At 36.0% G+C, this 21998-nt stretch overlaps 1 protein-coding gene across 1 annotated transcript in view; it reads right to left on the minus strand.

Moving 5' to 3' along the window:
- The window catches only part of kibra (WW and C2 domain containing protein kibra), a 63417-nt gene that overhangs the window by 36073 nt on the left and 5346 nt on the right, over positions 1-21998 (minus strand). The window contains exons 2-3 of the mRNA XM_076125770.1: positions 15180-15289; positions 8880-8974 (exon numbers count right to left, since the gene is read on the minus strand). Of these exons, the coding sequence (XP_075981885.1) occupies positions 8880-8974; positions 15180-15289 (205 nt within the window). The remainder of the gene's footprint in view (positions 1-8879; positions 8975-15179; positions 15290-21998) is intronic.

The raw sequence follows: 21998 nt of genomic DNA on the forward strand, positions 1-21998 counted from the left end.
TTTAGGTTTTAATGTAAACAAATTCATTGGTTTTTCTACTGTTACGATTTATGGAATGTAAAATGCGTCAGCAATGAACTTTTTACGTCATACAACCTTTGTACTTCGTAACGCCAAAATCAAAGCTTACGGATCCCGAAAGCCTTTCTAACTTACGAGGCCATATTTTTCGAAAATACGATTTGAAAATTGTGAGCCACATAACCAGTTGTTACAGCGCATATAAAATGTATAGGGCGTGCTCAATTAAATATGTATTAGCGTATGTTACCGCTCAGCATTTGAATAAATGCAATGCTAAACAGAATTTGCGGTCGCCTGCTGACAATGAAGCCAAGAGAAGGCTTCGTTGAATGGCAAAGTTTGTAAATATAGGGAACAAACATCCGTGGAGAGGTTCAGAATGCAATTGTATTAATTAGACAAATCTTCACGGTGCTAAACGCAGTCTATATCTTTATTCAATTAGGCAATTAGAAGGGCTTTTGAATAATAATTTGCTATCCATTTGTAACTGACTTGGCTAAATGTCAAATGTAGAAAATGTCCATTGTAACGAGTTATAGCTAAAGGTCCTAGAGTAGAACTTGGAATAGCTGCGCCTACGACTTCATTTAACTAATATACGCAATACGCATGCACGAGCATTCTGAAACTAATAGACCCTTTCTACCAATACCCCTACATTTATATTAATAAAGTTAAACAGACCAAAAATTTACAAACAAAGAATGCATCAATACAGTAAGAAAATCTCAAAACAAACAAACAACAGTTAGCATCACAGTAACAAAGTAAGAACAAAATATATGATGCTGTCGATCACAATGTAACTGATAAAGAGTAAATATAGGCTCTATCTATTGTTAGTTAAACAAAGGTGACATCATGGCACACAACCGAAAGTAATGCTCGATGATCGAATTACAAAATGAGATATGGAAACAATAGGCCCTCGTATTACAGACTTGCAACTGTAGGTCATTACATATCTTAATAAGAATATAGCTGTTGCCCGCAACTTTGACTTCGTGGACTACATTTCTAAAGCCAATATGTAATTTCAATACATATGCTACAACATTGCAAAGTTTTATGAAAAACCGTTCAGTATTTTGGGGTGTTTGGGTACAAACATTCCGAAATTCAAACTTTCCCCTTTTATAGTATTAGAATTATAAAAAGTATAGATAATCATTATAGAATATTTTCCTTTTTTAAAACTGACGTAGCTAAGTATTTTCTTCTTTTTATTAAAGAAAAGGGAAATATTTGACATAAGTATTGTCATTGCATGTTCTAGGTATAAATTGCAGTAATATATCAAAGGATTAAAACCAAATAATAGGTAAATTGATGACTCAAAGTATTCCAGGAAGGAAATAACGCAATAATTTACATAAAAGAGGAATAAAAGACAACTTAAGTCACCAAACAAAAGCATGAAATGAAATAATACTTTTGTAACAAGGGCTTATTAAAATTGTGAAACAACTAAGCCTATTTTTGTTTCTTAAGTAAATATTCTCTTTAACCCCCAGATTCTGAAGTACATTTAGCGGTAGTTTATCTATTCAATAGCGTTTAAGCTCATATAAAAATGACAGTTACAATAGATTAACTACCGCTAAATGTACCTCAGAAACCAGGGATAAGTCTATTTTTGTTTCGAAAGTAAATATCCTCTTTATGTGATGTAGTTGCTAAGCTACGAAAATCCTTGTCTTAGAAGTGATTTAGGTAGAGACACGATGTAATCGGATATCAAAAACGACGTGCAGAAGCTCACTCGTTTCGACGAATCGCCAAACCTGGCTGGAACCTTCCGGGAAATACTTTTGACTACTTAATAAGATGATCCAGCTACTGGACCTTTTATAATAGACCTGTCAGATGAAAATATAAGCAGATAGATACAAGACAGCCTATTTGAATGACGTTATTGAATAAGGTGAGGTGTTCCTCAAGGAAATAGGTGTGACTTCTTGAACGGTCAAGGCGGTAGACGACGCATTACATTTTTTCCTTCTCGAAAGCCTACCTTCAATACAGTCATATACCTACTAAGGTACATATTTTAAAAAATATTTTTGTGTAAAGATACACGCAACCGCATTCCTCGATACAAAATAAGTGGCATGAGTGGGTTCTAGGAAATGTCGCGAGAAATTTTATGCTTCTACGAAGGACCGTCTTACGAACTGAAATTTCTACTTCTATAATCACCAGAGATATAAAGGAAATACCTGTTAATGACGCAAATTATAGCAAATACCATTCAGATGATGCAATATTAATTTTCTTTAGGAATTTGATTCAAGATATTTATTTTACTTTTGTGGATCAAGTATATAAGGAATGCAATAGCGGAAAAAAGGTATTCCGAAGCGCCTCTTAAGTTTTAAATTTTTGTGCCATTACCAAACAGTTTTTTAGTACCTTTCATTTTTATCTAAAACAACGTTTTGACAGCTAATGAAGCAGTAGGTGGAGAATGAATAGCTCTTAATAAAGATTAATCCGTTAGTTTATTTATCACCAATAACAAGAACAATTATCAGTCAGTATCTAGGTTACGTAGGCGACGTTCTAATAAAAATTCTATACGAAAGCTTATTTGCTAATTAGTAAACACGATTTTATTCAGATTGCTAAACACTCTTTGGGTATAGCTAGTCACATCTTCCTTGCGCAAACGTCCATAGGCATGTATACGATTGGACAACTACTATGTTTGATATACGAAACTTATACAATCTCCCTATAGCTAGAGCAATAAGGATTATTTTTGCTTGTTCCTAGTATTGCATAGTGGCAGAGAGTCTTGTTTTAATTGTGTGCACATGCTTGCACGTCCCCGCACTGGCGCGATGCTTCTGTACTATGGCGAGATAACTCGATGAATTTTTATATGCAGCACACATATAGCAGTTGAAATTGAATTACTTTGTTAATATACGCGTCGGACGCCTCATCAGATATGCGTGTTATTCAGCATTGTGTGAACTTATTACTTTTAAAACTTTATACAACATTACATTGTAAATAGAGGCGACTATCTCGAGACTCGAAAGTTCACGATTTTATCTCCTGAGACAAATGTTACGTTATAAAACAAACAAGGGACCTCGTAAAGAGAGTGTATAACTTATTCTAGTTGCATACTATTATGCTATCGTGAAGAGCTCTAAGTCGATTTGCAACTATGCCAGACGCCGCGTATCTCGAGGTAAAGTGACTTTGATGGCCCGTTCAGTCTATCTGCTATGATAAAATTCTCGTAAACCGTACAATATGCACAACTTTAGTGCCTATGTCTTTGTTATCTTAAAAGTATGAAATGGGGCATCGAGTGTCGATACGTATTTACGATGTGCCGATCGTTTATGAGGCACATAAAAGAAGCCAGCCTATGGTTATTGGTGCTAATACATTTTTACTTTCTTTAAGTTGTTTCAAGATTTTAAAATCAACACCTTGCGGTTGCAACGTCTTAGTTATGAGGCGATATTATGTTCTTCAACATAAGATGTTTTGAAATGAGACTGCATATTTTATTTTACAAGTTATCTGTTAATCCAAATCTAAACCTGTCTAACAAGACATTTAGAGTTAGACGCAACATAACACTTGTATTTATGGATCAACTCTTTACGTTATTTTCCTATTTTGTAAACCTAAGACTATGATACACGTTTGTGGACCTAGAAACAATACTAAAGAAGAAAAAACTGCATGTTTACTGTAACTAAAACAGTCGAAATTGCGCGAGCGCAGGCGTCTATTCGCGGAACACTCGCTACGCAGAACTGGAGCGGCTATCGAATGATTGACTCACGCATCGGAACGCAATATCCGATCATTGGAGGCACGCAACGCAACTAATTCGTGGTTAACGCGTTACAATGGTATTTGGGTGTTACTGTCCATGTATATGCGGATGATCTATGATTGATTGAATGTCTACTGATGACTGTTATTACGGTATGGTACCTGCTATTAGTTTTCAAATTGATTCATATCATACTGCAATCTGACCTGTGTAACTTCGATTAAAACGGGTGTAACAGCACATCTTTCTAAATAAAAATTATTGTATGTAATCATAAAATACATATGATTTTGCATTTTCGGTGTCATAATACGACAGACATACAAAAATTCTATTAAACATTTCTTGCAATATTTATCAAATACCGTTAAACCGATTTCAAGTCCAACCAAAACACTCCTTCCTTTTCATTTTCCTACTCCACCTACAAATTGTGAATCAGTGACGCAAATAACAAACACACCAACTTTTACATCACACGGGAAGTCTCTAAAAATTTCTTCATCAGAAAATTTAGTCGTCAAGTTGACGGCTTAATCTAAGACAAACACTTGACCACGGCCGTGTCATAATCCTTGACCACTATTTCCTGATGGCTTTTACAACATATTTGAGACTGAGTCATACAGGTCAAGCGACTCGTAAAGGGATTGTTGATTATAATATAGCTGAGAGTAAGCTGTAATTAGAGCCTTGGGATTACTTTACTTAAGTTATTTGGTACGATTTTTGTGGAATTTGTTTGTAGATCAATGGCTGGATATCTACTACAACTATAGTACAATAAGCTCTTTATTATTAAGGGAAAGATCTTTAAAGACGAATAGGATTAGTGAAATACAAAGCCTTAAATCAGTAAGCAATAGGACAGGATAGTAGTCACTTAACTATAGATATTTGCGAAGAATCAAATCTTTACAGCATCTATCTTACATAACACGCTTACAAATATTTGATCTATAACCCAATTTCATCACATAACGAAATCTTTACCAAAATCAGCTGACAACGGTTAATACAGCCTTAAGAAAGGCATTCATATCTTTTCCGGTCACAAACTTACAACCACTGTTTACATGCTTTGAACGGTCAAACACGTGGGGATTACATAAATGATACTGAAACGCTTTATTCTTGGTATTATGACTAATCAAACGTGTTAGACGAGGTTTATAGCCGTATGGAATACCTACAGTTGTTTGACGCTAAGTAGTATAAAATAAAATAAAAGAAAAATAATGAATCAGCTTAGTGGTGCATTCTTGCATACATCATTCGTTTCGTAGAAAAACATAAAGGTATCATACACACATACATAATATCACGGCTTTTTCACATAGGGGTAGGCAGAGACCAAAGATCGCAACCTGGTACGATCCTTACAAACTTCCCTTGCCTCATTTACATCCATACATCTTGTCATATAGACCTTGTTTAGTTTTTTATAGAATAAAATATAGTTAAAATCTTCAAGAGTGTTATTTTCCACGGAGGTTTTTATTTCATACGGGCATTCTCCAATGTAATTGGTATCAGCGAAATAGAGATTGTGTAATACATAACAATGATTTATGAGATCTTATTACACCTTTACAATTATATTTGATTTGATTATCCAATTGAGAACTTTCACTAAAGTATTGAAGCGTCAAAAAGCAAATGAATATACCAAAAAAATATAGTTAATAATAGTTTTGTTTTTTTGTTTTTTTAACCCATTACTGTCCCACTGCAGAGCAAGGCTGTCCTCCCAAACGACGGGGATCGGGTTAGGCCTTGAGTCCACCACGCTGGCCAAGTGCGGGTTGGGGACTTTGCATGCCCTCAATAAATGTATTAAACAAATTATTAGACAAGCAAAGATTCATCACGATTCATACCTAGTGTCAAATGGATAGTATTTAGCAGATAACCGAGAATATTTTTGAAACAGATATGGACAATAACGCAGTTAATAATCTGATAGATCAACATCAATTTGCGCACACTGAGGTCTTAAGAGGTCTAAGGTCTTGGGTTACGGTAATTGATCATTCTAACGTATCTTTTTGTTTACTTGCACCCATTATCAATCAATTGACGTCAATTGAATGAAGGTTATCACTGATGCCTGGAGCTAGTCTATCGTTACTGACGTCTGTCGCATTCCTATTGAGAATTAGCGGGGGATTGATAGCTGCTTAAGGAGATAACGGATTGTTTTGTTATGGAGATACATTTATTCATTGGATAATTCGTTTAGGGCTACCGTAATCGACCAATTTAGGTATTTTATTAAGGCATTGTTTTCTTAAATCTACTAGTTTCTTATATTATGTTTTGTTTGGTTTCTGTTGCTTTATTTAAAATCATTCCTACCCGGATATACCACGTTATTAAATTACTTTAAAACAGTTTTAATGAAAGAAATGTTTGCAAAACCTTTTAACTTAAAATATGTTATCAACGTCGCAAGCAAATTCCGAAATGTCTTGGACATAACAGCCTCAATATTTTGACAGTTGCGAGCAAACTAATTGGAGGCAAATATCAAGGTTCACGTTGAAACTGTGTTAATTTAAATATCATTTCCTTCATACCAATGTACTGTTCAAAGGTATATTGTTAGTAGTCATTAAGTTAAATTGATATTACGACCAAAACATGTGAATGTTGAATCGATTAATAAATTATTGGTTAATAAGGCTTAAGTATTCGAAGTGAATATAATTTGGGACATTACCACGTGTATAATTCTAGATAAAGATCTCAAAAAAGCTAATGTAAAGGCAAAATCACGTATGTTCTCGCCAAACGAACTCGAGCTACGTTTTGATAACGGTATTCACACAGCGAATGTGGACGTGAGATGTTTTTACAACTTCATAGCCTAGTATTCGTACGCTGCAAGAAAGTGTTTGATACAAGCTTTCCATATTATTTTATCACTATCTGTAACTTTAAACTAAGAAATCTTAAAGATTTAGGACATCCAGATACTAAACAAGACAAAATATTACTTAAATTATTCAGAAATTAATCTTTCAACATTGTAAACAGTAGCAATGACACAGAAATGAACAAAGCAATAAATGTTAATTGCTGTAAAAAATATTTTTGTTGTTCAATTATAATCAGAGTAATAATCAACAAGCAAGGAAGTATTTTTTTAACCTTTGCTTGTCATTTCAATCGCGATAATGTTCAGACAAAATATTTTATTTAAAACCCTTATATGACTGTAGTATCTTAGATTACCCTTCACCGTTCGTTGTTGGTCATTCATACGTCTTTTATCATTTTTCACTAATCGATAATTTTATCTTCAAACTAAAATATTCGTATTTCTTCAAATGTTAAGCTGTCCAAAATTTGTGTTTTAATATAGATTCGTTCCCATGCAATCTTTAATCTTCTAAGATGGACGTGATTTTATTGCCCTATTGAAGTTTTAAAAAGAGTTAAAGCAGTTAACTCGGCGTAACACAAAACAAAGCGGCTTTAAGTGTTTCTTTCCATTTCATGTCCAGAGACATTAACTGTAAAACATCCATCGTTTCCTTACTGAACTTTGATCCAGCAGCTCTCATTGCGTGCTCAATTCGAAACAATACCGCGGCCACTTATCTCTTATCTGTGTATCAGGGCACGATCGCATTCCATCCTTATCTCTCAGAGAAGCCACTAAACGAGTGTTTAATGTACTCTAAAGCACATTAATTATAGATAACCGAGTTTCATTTAATTTCATCACATGTTAATTACCTTGCTTGACCTTTACTGGTCTTTTTGTTCTTGTCCCGTTGTCATATTTCTTGCGTTTTATTCGAACTTTGTACAATTATTTCAATACAATATTATCTCGTTTCACGCAACTATATTTAGCATACGTATGTACCTACTCTTTCATTTCTATTACTATGGATCTCTCGCGTACAGATAAGAATTTAACCTTTGACAATGGCAATATACATTGTGTACTATAAACTGTTTACTTGCATAATAGACAGACGACTGATGCTATCGTATTTTCCACTCGAGATAACGATTTTAAACGAACCGTGCTTGTAGCATGATTTTACATTCACAGCCACCTACAGGAAATACTTCACTCGAGCACCCTCAAAGTTTTGAAAAAGTCTGGCATAAACAATGTTAAACACATAATAGAAAGGAAATAACATCTTTATGATACAACAGTAATGTTACGGTGAATATAAATGAAAAGGGCTACGTAATGGCAAATGACATTTAAATCCATGAACTTGATGGGCGAGTACCGCTACAGAAACTCCAAATGACACGCAAAATGAGGCTAATTCTGTTTTCTATTCCCAGCGCTGTCAATATATTGTATGAACGGCGTACGTGTACGAATACACTCGCCCTTTATGGAATTTCCACAACTTCAAATGCCTATGACTTGCGTAAACATTTCTTAGATGTCCGTTTGAACTTACGATAGACGATTTACTATTTTTATTTAAACCAATTCTGTTACTACGATGTATAAGAGAAACTAGCCGTCTAGTGCCACTAGTTAATTGAGTTAAAATTAAATCCATTGACATTGTACCAGAGATACGAGTTAAAGCGTTTATCGATAGATGTCCGATAAGTACCGGCTGCATTCGATAGTCGATGAAGCCGAGTTAAAATTATCGACAACATTGCTTTCGTATCTACACATTAAAATGAAACTGATCGATGGAAGAACGGAGTAAGATAAAAGTTTAATCGATGCAGCGTAAGTGGTTTGAGGCAGGACGGCAAATTGTCGCGGGATATACACCCGCGGCTAGGTAAGGTAATTTTTCAGATCGTATAATTAGCGTCGTGTCTGCTACTGTGTTACGCTGAGGCTAGCGTTAAATTGTACGCTGTTGTTATAATTGTTTCTCATTATCACATTACTATAAAAAACTGCGTCATTAATAAAGATTATCTGAGTACGCACGCACGTATAATGCACTGTATGAATTGACAATATTTATAGCGTTTTGTTTACGGCTTTCGTTGACAAGGTGTAATTTTATGAGTAATGTTGGTTATTGTAAAAAGTACATACCTCGAGAGCCTCCTGCGCTGTGTGCAGGTACTCCCTCAGCATCGCTTCCTGGATGCTGAGCCATTCTAGCCTCGGGTCTTCTAACTGCGTCACCTCTGTAACAATACAACAATTACGTTTATTTATAGAACAGAATATTACAGGGATTTATGGACTAGGAAAAGGTATTGACTTACAACAAATACATTATTATGACCTAAATAAAATTGCAAATGAAGTAATGATGAGTAACGCGAAATACTATTTATTAGTAAACAAGTATTGAACATAATCCATATTTCAGTGTAATTCTATAAAAAGAGAAACAAAACAAATGAGCGTAATAACAGTCCATACAAATTTTCCTCAAGTCTGGTACTAATCGCAACAGTATTAACGACTTAGATTAAGGTACGTTTACTCATCACAAAGGAATGCGATACGGTTGCCGATTACATGCCAATTATTGACAAGTACATTCGAGTGTTTGATAATGCTGGCATTCAATAAACAGTGATAGCGATCACTTTAGTAGTACCAAATTCGGCACGAGGTTTCAAGCGTGATTTTTATTTGTTTGATACTGATAGTAGAGTTGACAGTAAATTGAAATTGTATAATAGTAAAGGAAAGTATTGACTATTTATGATGTAACTGGGTGGATTAAACTCTCTGAGTAACTGCCAAATTTTGTGACAAATCAAACTTTTACAAACTCAGAATATCATATAGCTGAAAGAAATATACGTACAAGTGCAACCAGAGAATATGAGAACCGAAGCTAAACTACTAAGAACCAATAAACAATACAACACAAACGTTGTACAAATGAGGCCATAAAATAAAAGATGAATAAGATTACAAGAGTCTTAACTAAAAGTCCCAGCGCTAAGCAAGTGATCCTAGATTGTAACAGCATAGCGACAGGAACCAATCATAGAGCCAGTCACAGTGGCAGCTGCATTCCTCCATCATTCGCACACCGCGTGACATACAAAGTGCGCACGCGGCGATCTTTCAATTATTATTCTCAATTCTGAACCCGGCAAGGCCGGAACGATTCTACAGACTTGATTGTTACTCACTTATATCAGATTAGAGAAACAATGCCGTCGAAATTGCTATGTAATTTAGCTACTGTTCGCGATGAAGGTAAAGTGATAGTGGTTAATCAAATAGGTAACACAATCTCGCAACTCACGGCTAGTGATAAGTTTAAGGATTAGAATGTTCGAAAATTTAGAATGGTCAAGCAGGTGGTCTTAACAGGTCTCACTAATTAATCGCTACTAAAAACTTAATGACTCCACTTGAAAGATGTTGAAATTGATATGAATGAAACGTAATACGTGTTATTCAAGATTTGTACTGTAGTTTCCACTTAATCAGGAAAAGGTTAAGAAAACAAGCGTGGTTAACCAAAAGAAGGAAACAAAGAGGTCAATAATATTGATGATTTCTAATAAAGATGTTTGCCCTCCAATGTCTATCGGGTCATAAACAAAGCAGAAGAAATGATGCGCATTGAACACAATGCACGTGTTTATTAAACATTGGCTTGTAGACAAAGAACCGAGAGTCACGTAACACTTAATTATTCATAGAGGACCTTTCGAAAACCTATAATAAATAATATCAAAGTTAAATCAAACGCGCGTCTCATGACAAGCCTATAAAGGAGCGATGCACGTGATGTCGCTTCGTTTGACAGTAAAATTTGACCACACACAGCCAAAATATTGACATTCATTAAGGCACATAAGATAGGTGTATTAATAAAACTGTTTTACAAAAGTAGCACCTATAAAAATGCTATGTACAATATTAGAAGGAGGTTCTATCTACCGAAAGATAGAAAGAGTGCAATCCCAATACCATCGATGAAATTCGTAAAATGTTTAGGTAGAAGTTGAAATACAAAAAATGATATTAAAATCTTACAATCGTATAAACGCTCTCATGAACGAAAATTGACAATATTAAAACCCACGCATTAATACGGAACGACAGACATGAAATAACATTATTCGCTAAATGTGAACACTCGGTTCCAATTAAGCAAGAAAGCGAACCCAAAGTATCAAATGAAATTCTCAACAACGTACACGACTCGGTGTAAAATAAAAGCTGGTATGAGGCATATAAATATTGCGGGCTTATGCAGAAAATAGGTATGGGGGAGATCGCATACCTTGATAAAGAACATGGATGCTGTAAACTAAATATGTAAAGTGGAGGAGGCATTAACAAAGTAACGTATGCATATTTACAGAAGTATGCACACACTGCGTGCGAGTCTCAGACTTTACTAGAAAAATATTAAAATTAATTGCAGCGCTCATTCCAAACAGGTTCCAACGCCATTATACCTTGTCCTTTTCTATTATAGAATTGTGATACGATCATTAATGAGTGTGTCGATGTTTCGTTGATCATGTAAGATTATTTCATTGCCAATTTGTCTATAAATCGCTGGGTTAATATTTATATACGCTTTTAGTATGATAGTCTTTTTGATCAATGCCATGGGATTTAAATGTCAACATCACATTTGCTCATTCCTGTCATATTTAACGTATACTGATGCACGCCTGATGTTTCAGCACATTGAGTTTTAAAACTACGTGAAAAGAAAACTACTAGTAAGTTATTTCACTGTATAAATTAATTCCAAATACATTGAAATCCTTAACATCGTCGCAGCTTGTAACGCCAGGACTCCTGTGAATTTATATTCATTCGCATGCAGTTTCTAACAACACCAACTTAAAATATATTGGTGCCGGTAACTTGGAAAATAAATATAATATAACGAGCTATAAAACTTACGATGTGGCTAGTCCAAAACCTGTTGATCCTAAACTCGAATATACTGAAGAAGACATACTTCTATTTGAATGAAAGATCAACATCGCGAATACTCAGAAACATGAACTGGACAACGTCCTATTTAATGTATTATTAAATGCTCTTTAATGCGAAAAATTTCTGCCTAGAGGAGCTTCTATGAAAAGTGCTTTTATTTTCATTATTAAGTTAACGACTGACCGCGTTAGTGGTGAATAATGGGCTATCCGCAAGGCATTCTTCAAGAAATGAGCTTTTAAATGACGGGCAAAACATTTGTAATATCCTGCATGTTGGTATCTAACCTGACCGCATTATTTAGCCGCTTTACTACGGCACTTCGCATGTAATTCGTATGGAAACGTGCTTAACTACCAAACAGATATAATTCTCCGTGTACGTGTTACTGTTTTATCTGGAATTTCTTTACGATTGGCGTATATTATGATGAAAGTAATTGTACAGTTAAATTGTATGTCGAATACTTTCGCACACATAAACCTTAATATCCAAAGAGGGCTTTCATAACCGAAAAATACTGCATAGGTACTTTTAAATTGTAAAGACTGCCAATAAAACATAAAAGAAAGCGTATAATTAAAACTAATGAAGCTACTAAATACATTCTCTGCATCAGTAATACAACAACAGAATAAAATCAAATAGATATATTTAATTATCAAATAACATGGTCTAGAATTTATGGGTTGGCAGCCCATAGGTGAGCTATCGACGGATCTACACGCGTAAAACACCATGGTAGGACCTTAAACGAGTTAGTCATTAGCATATTGTATTGAATATTGCAAATGGACAGTGTAGAAGCTACTGGAATTTATGAATATACAGAGTGTTTTTGAGTTATTTTTGTACCATGTCATTATATTGCTTTTAGTTTTCTTTAACAGTGTTGCAGCGCAACCGATTCTTCTCATGTTTACGATGTTTCATGAAATTACTAAACTGTTTTTCTTGTTAGACACTACATAATTACACATTATTTTTATTGAAGCAATTTCAGAGAAAACTTTAAAGGCTGCGTGAATAAAATGCAAACCTTAAGTGTATATTATTTACATACATTTGTGTTCTATATAGGAACATAAATTGCGTAATAGTAATGCTTTAGAAAACAAAATGTAAATTCTAGCAATAACTTCCCTACGACACACACCAGTTACCATATAAGAAGCCCATAGCAACAGTTCACTACACGACGGAATAGTAAATGTGACGCGCAACTGCACATACGCATGTTAGTCGCAAGACGCAAACTTATGAGAATGGGCTCCAATACATGCACGATTTACATCAAACATGTTTAAATTAAATTAAAATACTTAATCAATGGAATAATGCCATAAGTTACTTGTATAAAACACTGCTAATTGAACTGCGTATAATTTAAAAAGAGCGAGAGCCTGTTTATCTATCGAGATAACATCGAATAAAATGAGCAGTAATGAAACCCATTTGAATCTTTTAGCATAATTTGTTCTGGATGCGTGAGTATAAATTTGCTTAAAAGACAAATATTCCAGTCGCCGTATGGTTTAGCGAGCAAATACTTTTAACGAGGTTTAATTTGTTCTAGCAAACATGAAGAAGACTACAATTTGCATACAGGCATGTGTTTAATTGAATCATTAATACCTAGACTATTTTATAGAACTTTCTGAATAAGGCACTTATGAGCACGATTTTTCGTTAGTAGTTGGTATTTCCCTTGCCGAATTTATTTAAGTTCTTTAGTATTTTCAACATTAATGTCATCTTAATTGAATAAAATTATAAGGGTTTTTACTAACTTCAGGCGATTCTTAAATATAAAAGGGACACTTGCTATCTGATTACTTCTACGGTGAGTTTAATTAGTCACATCACACAATCAAGATTAAAGGATATCCTCAAGAAAATACTGCCTGGAATATTCATGGACTTTTAACAAACCATGAAATGAGAGTTTCCTTATAAATGCATTCATTAAAGGGAAAATATAATAGGAAATTCTACTTTTTGTGTCGAGAAGGTCGTAAAATAAAACTAAGAATTTAATAAAATAAATAACTGATAAAAAAATATATATAACTGCAACATGCTTCCAAACTTGTATATACAATCAATAATGACAACAAAGTTTTTATCCAACTACAACGGTCGCTATTACTTGTAAATTCTAAACGTACTGTAGAAAACCCTCGGTACCGTCGCTTCCTCAGAAATTAACACCGAAAATACATAAAAACTAACAAGGTACGATCAAAAGGCGATGCGATCAGCTTCACTTGATGGGTGGTCTTGAAAAAACTAAGAAAATGGTGGAAAAGTTCTACGTGCTTGATAAATAATGCATAGGAATGCGTGCGCGCTGTGCGAAAATGTACCTACGCTTGTGCGTTTGCGCACACCGTTATCGGGTGTTCGCAGGTCGTCAGATATCGCGCGTTTTCCATCTTATAGCACAGTCATTATTGCCTTTTTACCTTTTGTAGCTAAGTGTGGATTGGCGATAACTACAAAACAGGATAAATATTCTTAACAAAGCTTTTTGAAATTGACTAGAAAATAATGACAGCTTTTTTTAAAATAATTACACGGTTACAGTTTTGTAATTAATATATTTATGAAATCAAGGAACATTATAAATCTACAATTGGTATTTATGTTTACGTATCTTTACCATAGCCTATGTGTATGAAATTAAGTGTTTAGTTTATTAACGATTAAATGCCTGCATGTGAGATTACACGGTAGCAAAAGCAATGTCTATGCAACGACTAATCAATTCAATACGACTCACGAAGATACATTTGCGTAAATAAACGATACGTAGGCATTCCATTCATAACACGACTTATTTAGTGTCCTCCCATAGAATAATCTAAGGATTCACATAAAAAGATATTATATCTGAGAGTCACGACTCTACGTATGTACAGCTGAACATACGCGCAACGCCATCTATTTTTCGTGGTGTGACGTTAAAACTCTTGCGCATTTCGATTTCAAATATTGAATCCAAGATGGTGGCCGCAACAGTCGCAACATTCTATAGACTAGACATGAATCAACCTGTTCAATAATTCATAGGGAATAACTAAAGCACCGTGGTACTTCATAAGCCCCCCGCGTAGAACATTTTTCACCCGACATACTGAATAATCCAAGGGATAATAAATAAGAGTTAGCTTGTTGTAACCGGTACAAACAATTCATTGTGCGAAAATGAGTTATTGCATTATTATTACAGGACCACAATTCTGAACACTTGATATGATAAAATAAGTATTATACAGGAGATAAAATTTAAGGCTCTACATTAATGAGTACCGAAATCGTAAACTACGTAGTTTATATCAAAAACAATCCATCGAGCACGAAATGCATGCAATAAGAAAGCAAAATATAATGTGAATTCCAATATGCCAAGATCGAAAATGATGGAAATGTGCCGAATAAACAGGTGTTACTCACGATTGACATGATTGATGTAATAGCGTCCGATCTGTGGATCGTAGGCCTCCTCCCAGCCGAGCGGCAACTCATTGCCGATGCAGTCCGCGAACGTCTGTGGCTTAGTATATCTGGAACAATCAAAGTTTTTGTTGAGTCTAAGAAACGCTGTCAATCCTAGAAATGAGGACAACATTTGAATTGTTTTTAGTGAAAAATATCTTGACGGACGTTCGAACTTTTAGTATTCTTTTTAACAGACTAAAAAGGAAGGTACTCGTTAAAGTTTCACAAACTTAAACAAAAGAACAACATCATGTTGTTATATAAAAATAATTGAAAATGCTTCTTTTAAATTACTTGTACTGTGTACTTATTAAAATTTCAATACACTTCAGAAAGTTTAAATCAACATAAAAAATATTCCCATAGAAGGCCTGCCATACATGACGTTTTTCCCACGAACAGGGGCGAGCCTATTACGCTGCTTCTATAACTATCATTAAGGCGAAATAATAATAAGCTCCAGTTATTATTTCGAATCTTTCGACTGGATAATTTCACTGGTTATTCGGTAATGTGAACTGGTTAGAACGATGCCGTATATACTTTGTGTGTAAACATGCAACTTGTAGTGCGATCACGAACTTTCGATTCAATACTATCAAGCTTTTCTCGTCCACATATCAATCATTTGGCCGCTTGACATTAGAATGTTACAGGTAAAATTCTGTTTTAGGAATAAGTCGAGGGCGGATTCGTGTGTGAATTATGTTTGTTACAATTGTCTTCAAAATGTAACTAATCGACGTGATTTTTATTTGTAACTAACATTTAAAATCGATATTTAACAGTCTACGTTTCTAAAACAGATTAATCACGAGATTGTACCAATCGTTTAGCCTTCAATTAATTTAGAAGCTACGGGATCAAGAGGACGCGGTCAGTATCATTGGATTTACTCTAGTTGAAAGAGCATCTCGTTAGTCAATCACATCATTCAAAATACGAGGCAATTAGGTCACGATATTTTAATGTAAATATCCATAGCCGAAGAAGTTACAAGTGTTGCGAACGAGAATGAATTTTAATAAAGATCTTCCGATTCAAAATGCAATATTACAAGCGCGATGGAATTATAGATAAAACATGGTATCGAACAAAAAACAGGTGCAAGTTTCTAGATTCAAGTTGTGCCTAGGCGTGCAGATAATACAGGCAGGTTGTGGCATGAGAATAATTAATGATGGTGGACGCGGGTGCCCGGGAGCTGGCGCGCACGCAGCCGCACACAGGGCGTGGTGCGCTGGCGCCGCCGACCTGCTCCACTGCTGCTACAAGTTTCGATCATGATTCACGTACCACGACCCGTCCACCGACAAAAAGCGGACACACTCGCATTTCCGATGGTGACGAAATCGAACGAACGCCGCGTCTCATACGCATCCCACTTAACGGTTTTCGTGACTTTAATATGGCGTTTATACGGTAGTCGGTTATTAAATAAGATTCTTCGGTTAATTGGCCACGTTTATGTCCAGTTCGGTGTACGTGCAACTTTTGAAATCGACGTTTTCGATATTCGCGTGATTCTGTTTTACCGTTTGCTGGTTGTTTTACAGTAAGCAATGAAGTAAAGGCTGCTTAATGAGTGCGTATAACTTCGTGTAAGGTTATATTCACATGCAATTACACGAAACACCTCACTTCTTAATTCAATAGCTATTCATTTGATAGATAAACTTTACTTTAAACAAACAACAATAATGCCTACAAAGACTTTCTTATTAGATAGGTATACAAAAACAAAATTCCAACAATTGTTTATTTTATGGCTGTGAAAACAATTTATTGTGGCGAAGTCGAGAGGGGTAAATCTTCAATGGGAATTCGTTACTCCTTCCGCACACGGCTACCGAATGCGGCGTCCATTTCAAAACACGATCACTCTTATCGAGGTGAGGGGATAGAGGGCGCGTGCGTGTGCGCATCCAATGCATCGGTGCGGGAGCAAGAAAGGTATATAAGTGTAGTAAAAGTAAGCGAGACAAATAGACAACCAATGTTGCTGCGTTATGGGAGAACGGCAAAACCAGTCCTGTCAGCGGGACGTCAAGACGAGTCGAGTTCTCGGAAACGGTGACCCGTGTCACGGAATCCCTAGCCGCACACACACACACAAACTTCAACACACACATAAGCTTGCGCCCACGTAAACGAAACACTGACTCCAATCAAATGCCATTGTGACAAAATTATTGCTTCTAAATAATACCAGATAAAGGTGTAGTTACTTGTCAATAAGTTTCAAATTTACTAGAGAAATAAAAATATTGCATAGTTCAAGATTATCGGAACTATACAACTTTATTCAGATAAAGGTCACATTTTTTAGGTAATGACATAGAATTATTTATCATTGATAATGAAATTGTTGCTGTTTCCGTTGATAGCAAAAAAGGAGTGTTTCACAATCTTTGTAGATAAGATTTACCGCTTGTTATCTACAAATCGAAGAATTCAGAATAATTCTTAAGTGCTTACCTAAACAAAAAATGCGTAAAAGTACAAAACAAAACATCACTCAAATAAAGCGTGTTATTTTAAGACAACGCCATCTATTGAAACTTTTTAGAATTTAGTAACTGATTGAAGCGCGAAAATTTAAACTGTGATCATTATGCTGGGGCTACATTAGCGAGCGAAGATTCGTATGGTGTTGGCGCGACAAAAACATCGTGTTCGGGTATGGGCGATGTTCTTGTCTACATTAAGGCGGGCGAAGATTCGTGTCGAGTTGACGCGATGCATCGTGCCTTGTGCTGTTCAGTTTGTTGTGCGGAGACGTGAGCGGTAAATTACTCCACTCCATAGTGTAAAAAATTAAATGCACGTCCGTCTCGCTTCAAAGTCTGGACGACACTGAATTGACGTAGATGTAGCCACCTAAGCGAATATTGGCGCGACAAATCCCTTTGATTCGCGCCAGTTTACCGACAGCTCCTCGATACTACATCGTCTTCGCCCGAATACTACGCGATGACACGATGAACCCGGCCACATTCATCGCGTTAACACGAATATTCGCCATAGCCCGCTAATGTAGCCCCAGCATTAGATAAATCTTTTGTTGAGATCCATGCTTGTGATTAAGGGTCAGCGCAGACCAAGAGGAGCGCAGCGGAGAGGATTTTTTTAACGCACTTGAAAATCAACTTTAAATTCATTAATATAAAGTGCATAATTGCTTGAACCTGTCAAAAAATGCTCGCGCGTCCTCGAGGATGCGCGGGTATCCCCGCGCATACTCGAGGACGCGCGAGCATCGTATGAAAAATTTCAATGTTTTTACTGAGTTTAAACAGAGAGAACGTCATTTTTATTCTTCTTCAGTCAAAAGAGCAATTATAATCATGGCCCAGTCTACCATCGTTGACGAATTTTCACGAAAACTGGCCTGTTTAATGAAGAATGGTAACCTAGAAAGTTTTCCTCGCGCAGGCTCGAGCAGTCGCGAGCATGCTCGAGCATCCGCGAGCCGTAAAGAAAATGCTCGAGACCGCGCGAGGATTATTCCGGTCTGTCTGCGCTGGGCCTAAACCAAAATTGGCTATTTAAATCAACATGACAGTTATTTTATTCAAAACATTACCTCAACACTAACCTGGAACAATGACCAAAGTTTCTTGTTTTTAAAATCTAAATTTCAAGTGCAGTTTGATAAAAATACTATTTATTTATTTTCAATAAGAGTATTCAAATATTTGCGACCGTTCAAATATATGTATCATAATGATTTTATATTATAATATCCATTTATCCAGAAGGTATTAAATGATCAATGCAATAGGTAAATATCAATTATAAGCCACGAGGAAGTTGCATGACTTATCTGACTTACAAATAACGGCAACTAAAATTATAATTCAAAATAGCTATTAGTACAACGTACAATACTATTATATAATTTGTTCTACTTTACCTCGATATCCGTACATGTTTTCACATATAATACAGTTCGCTACAGAATTGAGTTCACACACAGCTGTATCGCGTAATCGATGCGAATAAATCCGCGAGCTATGCCGTGCGATATGCCAGTGCATCTCGGTCTCATTGGAAAATAGCGCGGGAGAAGGCCAATGTACCGCCGTTCAGCAGCCGCAAATAGAAACACGAAGGTTGCTGCCCGCTTTGGACTATTTAGTTATATGCCTCTGCTGATTTCAACGCCATTCCAGGTGTACAAATCACAAAAATGTTAACACCCTCAAACTCCTTTCAACATTAAACACCACTTAATTCTCATAATGTCTCCAAACAGCAGAGAACAAGCGTCTCACCGTAAATTAAAATGATTAGACTATTAGTCATGTCATCATGTGTTATCCGAGAAACATTTCGAAAGTCCAATGACCAAGTCCTGGATTACGACAAACTTGGAGCACGTCTGGTGGGAGGCGGTGCCATGCTGTCTCACACATATCGACCGACCGACAGACGGACACGCACACCTACTAATGCTCTATAAATACCGCCAGGGAAATATTTTAATCCGGATGGCCCGTTTAATGCACATTCCTTGGGCTTCGGAACAATCTCGATTTTTTACTCCTTTACTCCAAGAGGGCATTGCCCTACTTAAATTTTCGTTTGTAAGATAATCTGTCATGAAACTGTGTCAGTAGACACGGTTAAGGATAATAATGTTAGGTGAATAACCTGTTCGTTACAAAGTTACAACTAAATTCCTACTGCGTGATGTCACGTAGTCTAAACTCTTATTTGAATATAGCCTCTTGCTTTGTTAAAATAAACTCAAAGACAGGAAGATAACAAGCCATCCGATGGCCAGAAAAGGAATAGAGTTAGGGGTCAACGTGATTTCCTCTCGCATTCCGAATCGCTGACACATTCGTAAAACGTTATAATCGAATTAAACACAACTTTCAATGGATTCTTCGAAGCATGCCGACCGGATGATCCAATGCGTGAATATAAAATTTCGTATCTGATCCGAACCATGCATTAAAGTAACCACACATATAAACATTGTTCGAGTCTTGCGTCACGACTAATCACCGAATTTATCCACCAAATTGCCGAGGCAATCGCTCGAAAGTGGTAATTATGTATTGATGGTAAACGCAGCGGCTAATGTGACGCTATGACGTCACGCGTTATTCGATCATTGACAAACGACATTCCAACGCCTAGTGTGAACTGTGTTGTTGAAACGCACGTCACGTCATACCCTCCAAGGTCTCATGCTCGTCTTGAGACTTGAGAATATACACACATTAAGTGCTCCAATCTGAATAATAAAGATCTCTTGACACTAACTGCCTTTAAAAACTCGAAATCCTTCTTCTTATTTCAATGAGTTACGAGCTTCATTTGCAATATTTCAAGTGCCACAAATGTTATACTGTTAATTATAAGGCAATATTTCATTTAATTTTTATTATACGTCTTGGATTAATTTGAAATGCCGTCAAAATAAACTGGCGTAGTGATCGAAGGTAATTTACACAATTCAATGTTGCATGGTGTCTGTAGAAGTGACGGACGGACGGACAGCGAGTTGCATAAACACTGAATATATAGGGTTTCCGTTTGAATCACGCCGCATACCAGCCGCCTTCGTCACGCCGGCAGCCGGCGCGTGCGACACAATATCATGAGTATCACGACTCCGCTCACAAACATTCGATAATACGATACCTAGTCTAAATAATGTCTATACAGAATGACGAATTGTCGGCCGCCGCTTATAATATCGCAGACTCAGGAATTTCTAATTGATATTGCATTGTGGTCACTCCCATTCTGTTGCTTGTTTGAGTAATAACTACTTGCAGACTGATGAAGGAGATTAAATACTACAAACCTAAACGGAACATAGACGACGGAGACATTGTAAAATATTACCATTGTAAATCATTCATACTATATTTGCTTTTTATTTACAATAACATAAATAACATAACTATGTAATCTGTATAAAATATTTCTGTGTTTGAGTTATTTTTAACAATGCATATTAATTTATTAAGCGAATGTTGTAAAAACCGCTCATTCATCAGATCACCTGACCGGTTTTAAGATTTACATACATAAAGCACAAGGGTACGTCTAATATTGAGACAAAACTCAGATGCAACAAATTAACTATATCGTGGCATTCAAATCTTCTCATTATGCAAATATGCAATAGTTACAGAATGTAGAAAAGCAATCACAAGCAGTTGTTGGTAGCGAGTTGGAATACCGCCCTCGAAGTATGGCAGAAATGTTGCTAATGGCTTGTAACGATGTTTGCCGGCAACTTCACGACTGCACAAATGATACTTTCCCAGCGATAGAAAGTCAAACATTAGGTAGGAATGGCACCAAAGCGGCTCCATTCACATATCGTTGTTATTAGAGCGGTGTCAAGACCGGAAAGTATGGATTAAACAGAGGCCAAACAAGCAGATATCAATGTGCGCGAACGCACCGCCAATGAATGGGAGGCGCCGGGCTTCTGCGAATGTTTGTTGAGGAACAAAATTCCTCGCCCCATTGTTTCGTGAATGATCGACCGCGCGGAATGGGGTCGGGGAAATATTAACAATTTTTACTGAGATGCATTACACAGTTGCTTATTTATTTGATCATTCTAGAATAGGGAACCAGAAATAAAAAAATGGATATTATTGTAATTTAAAATTGAAATTAGTTTTCCAAAAACTATAAAGTGAAATAAGTTTTTACGTATGGGTGTTTCAAGAACAGAATGAATCCATTCATGAAAAAGCCACATCTGAACTGCCAGAGGCAAACAAATGATTAGATTAT

This window comes from Anticarsia gemmatalis, chromosome 18, assembly GCF_050436995.1.
Source record: "Anticarsia gemmatalis isolate Benzon Research Colony breed Stoneville strain chromosome 18, ilAntGemm2 primary, whole genome shotgun sequence".
Classification (NCBI taxonomy): Eukaryota; Metazoa; Arthropoda; class Insecta; order Lepidoptera; family Erebidae; genus Anticarsia; species Anticarsia gemmatalis.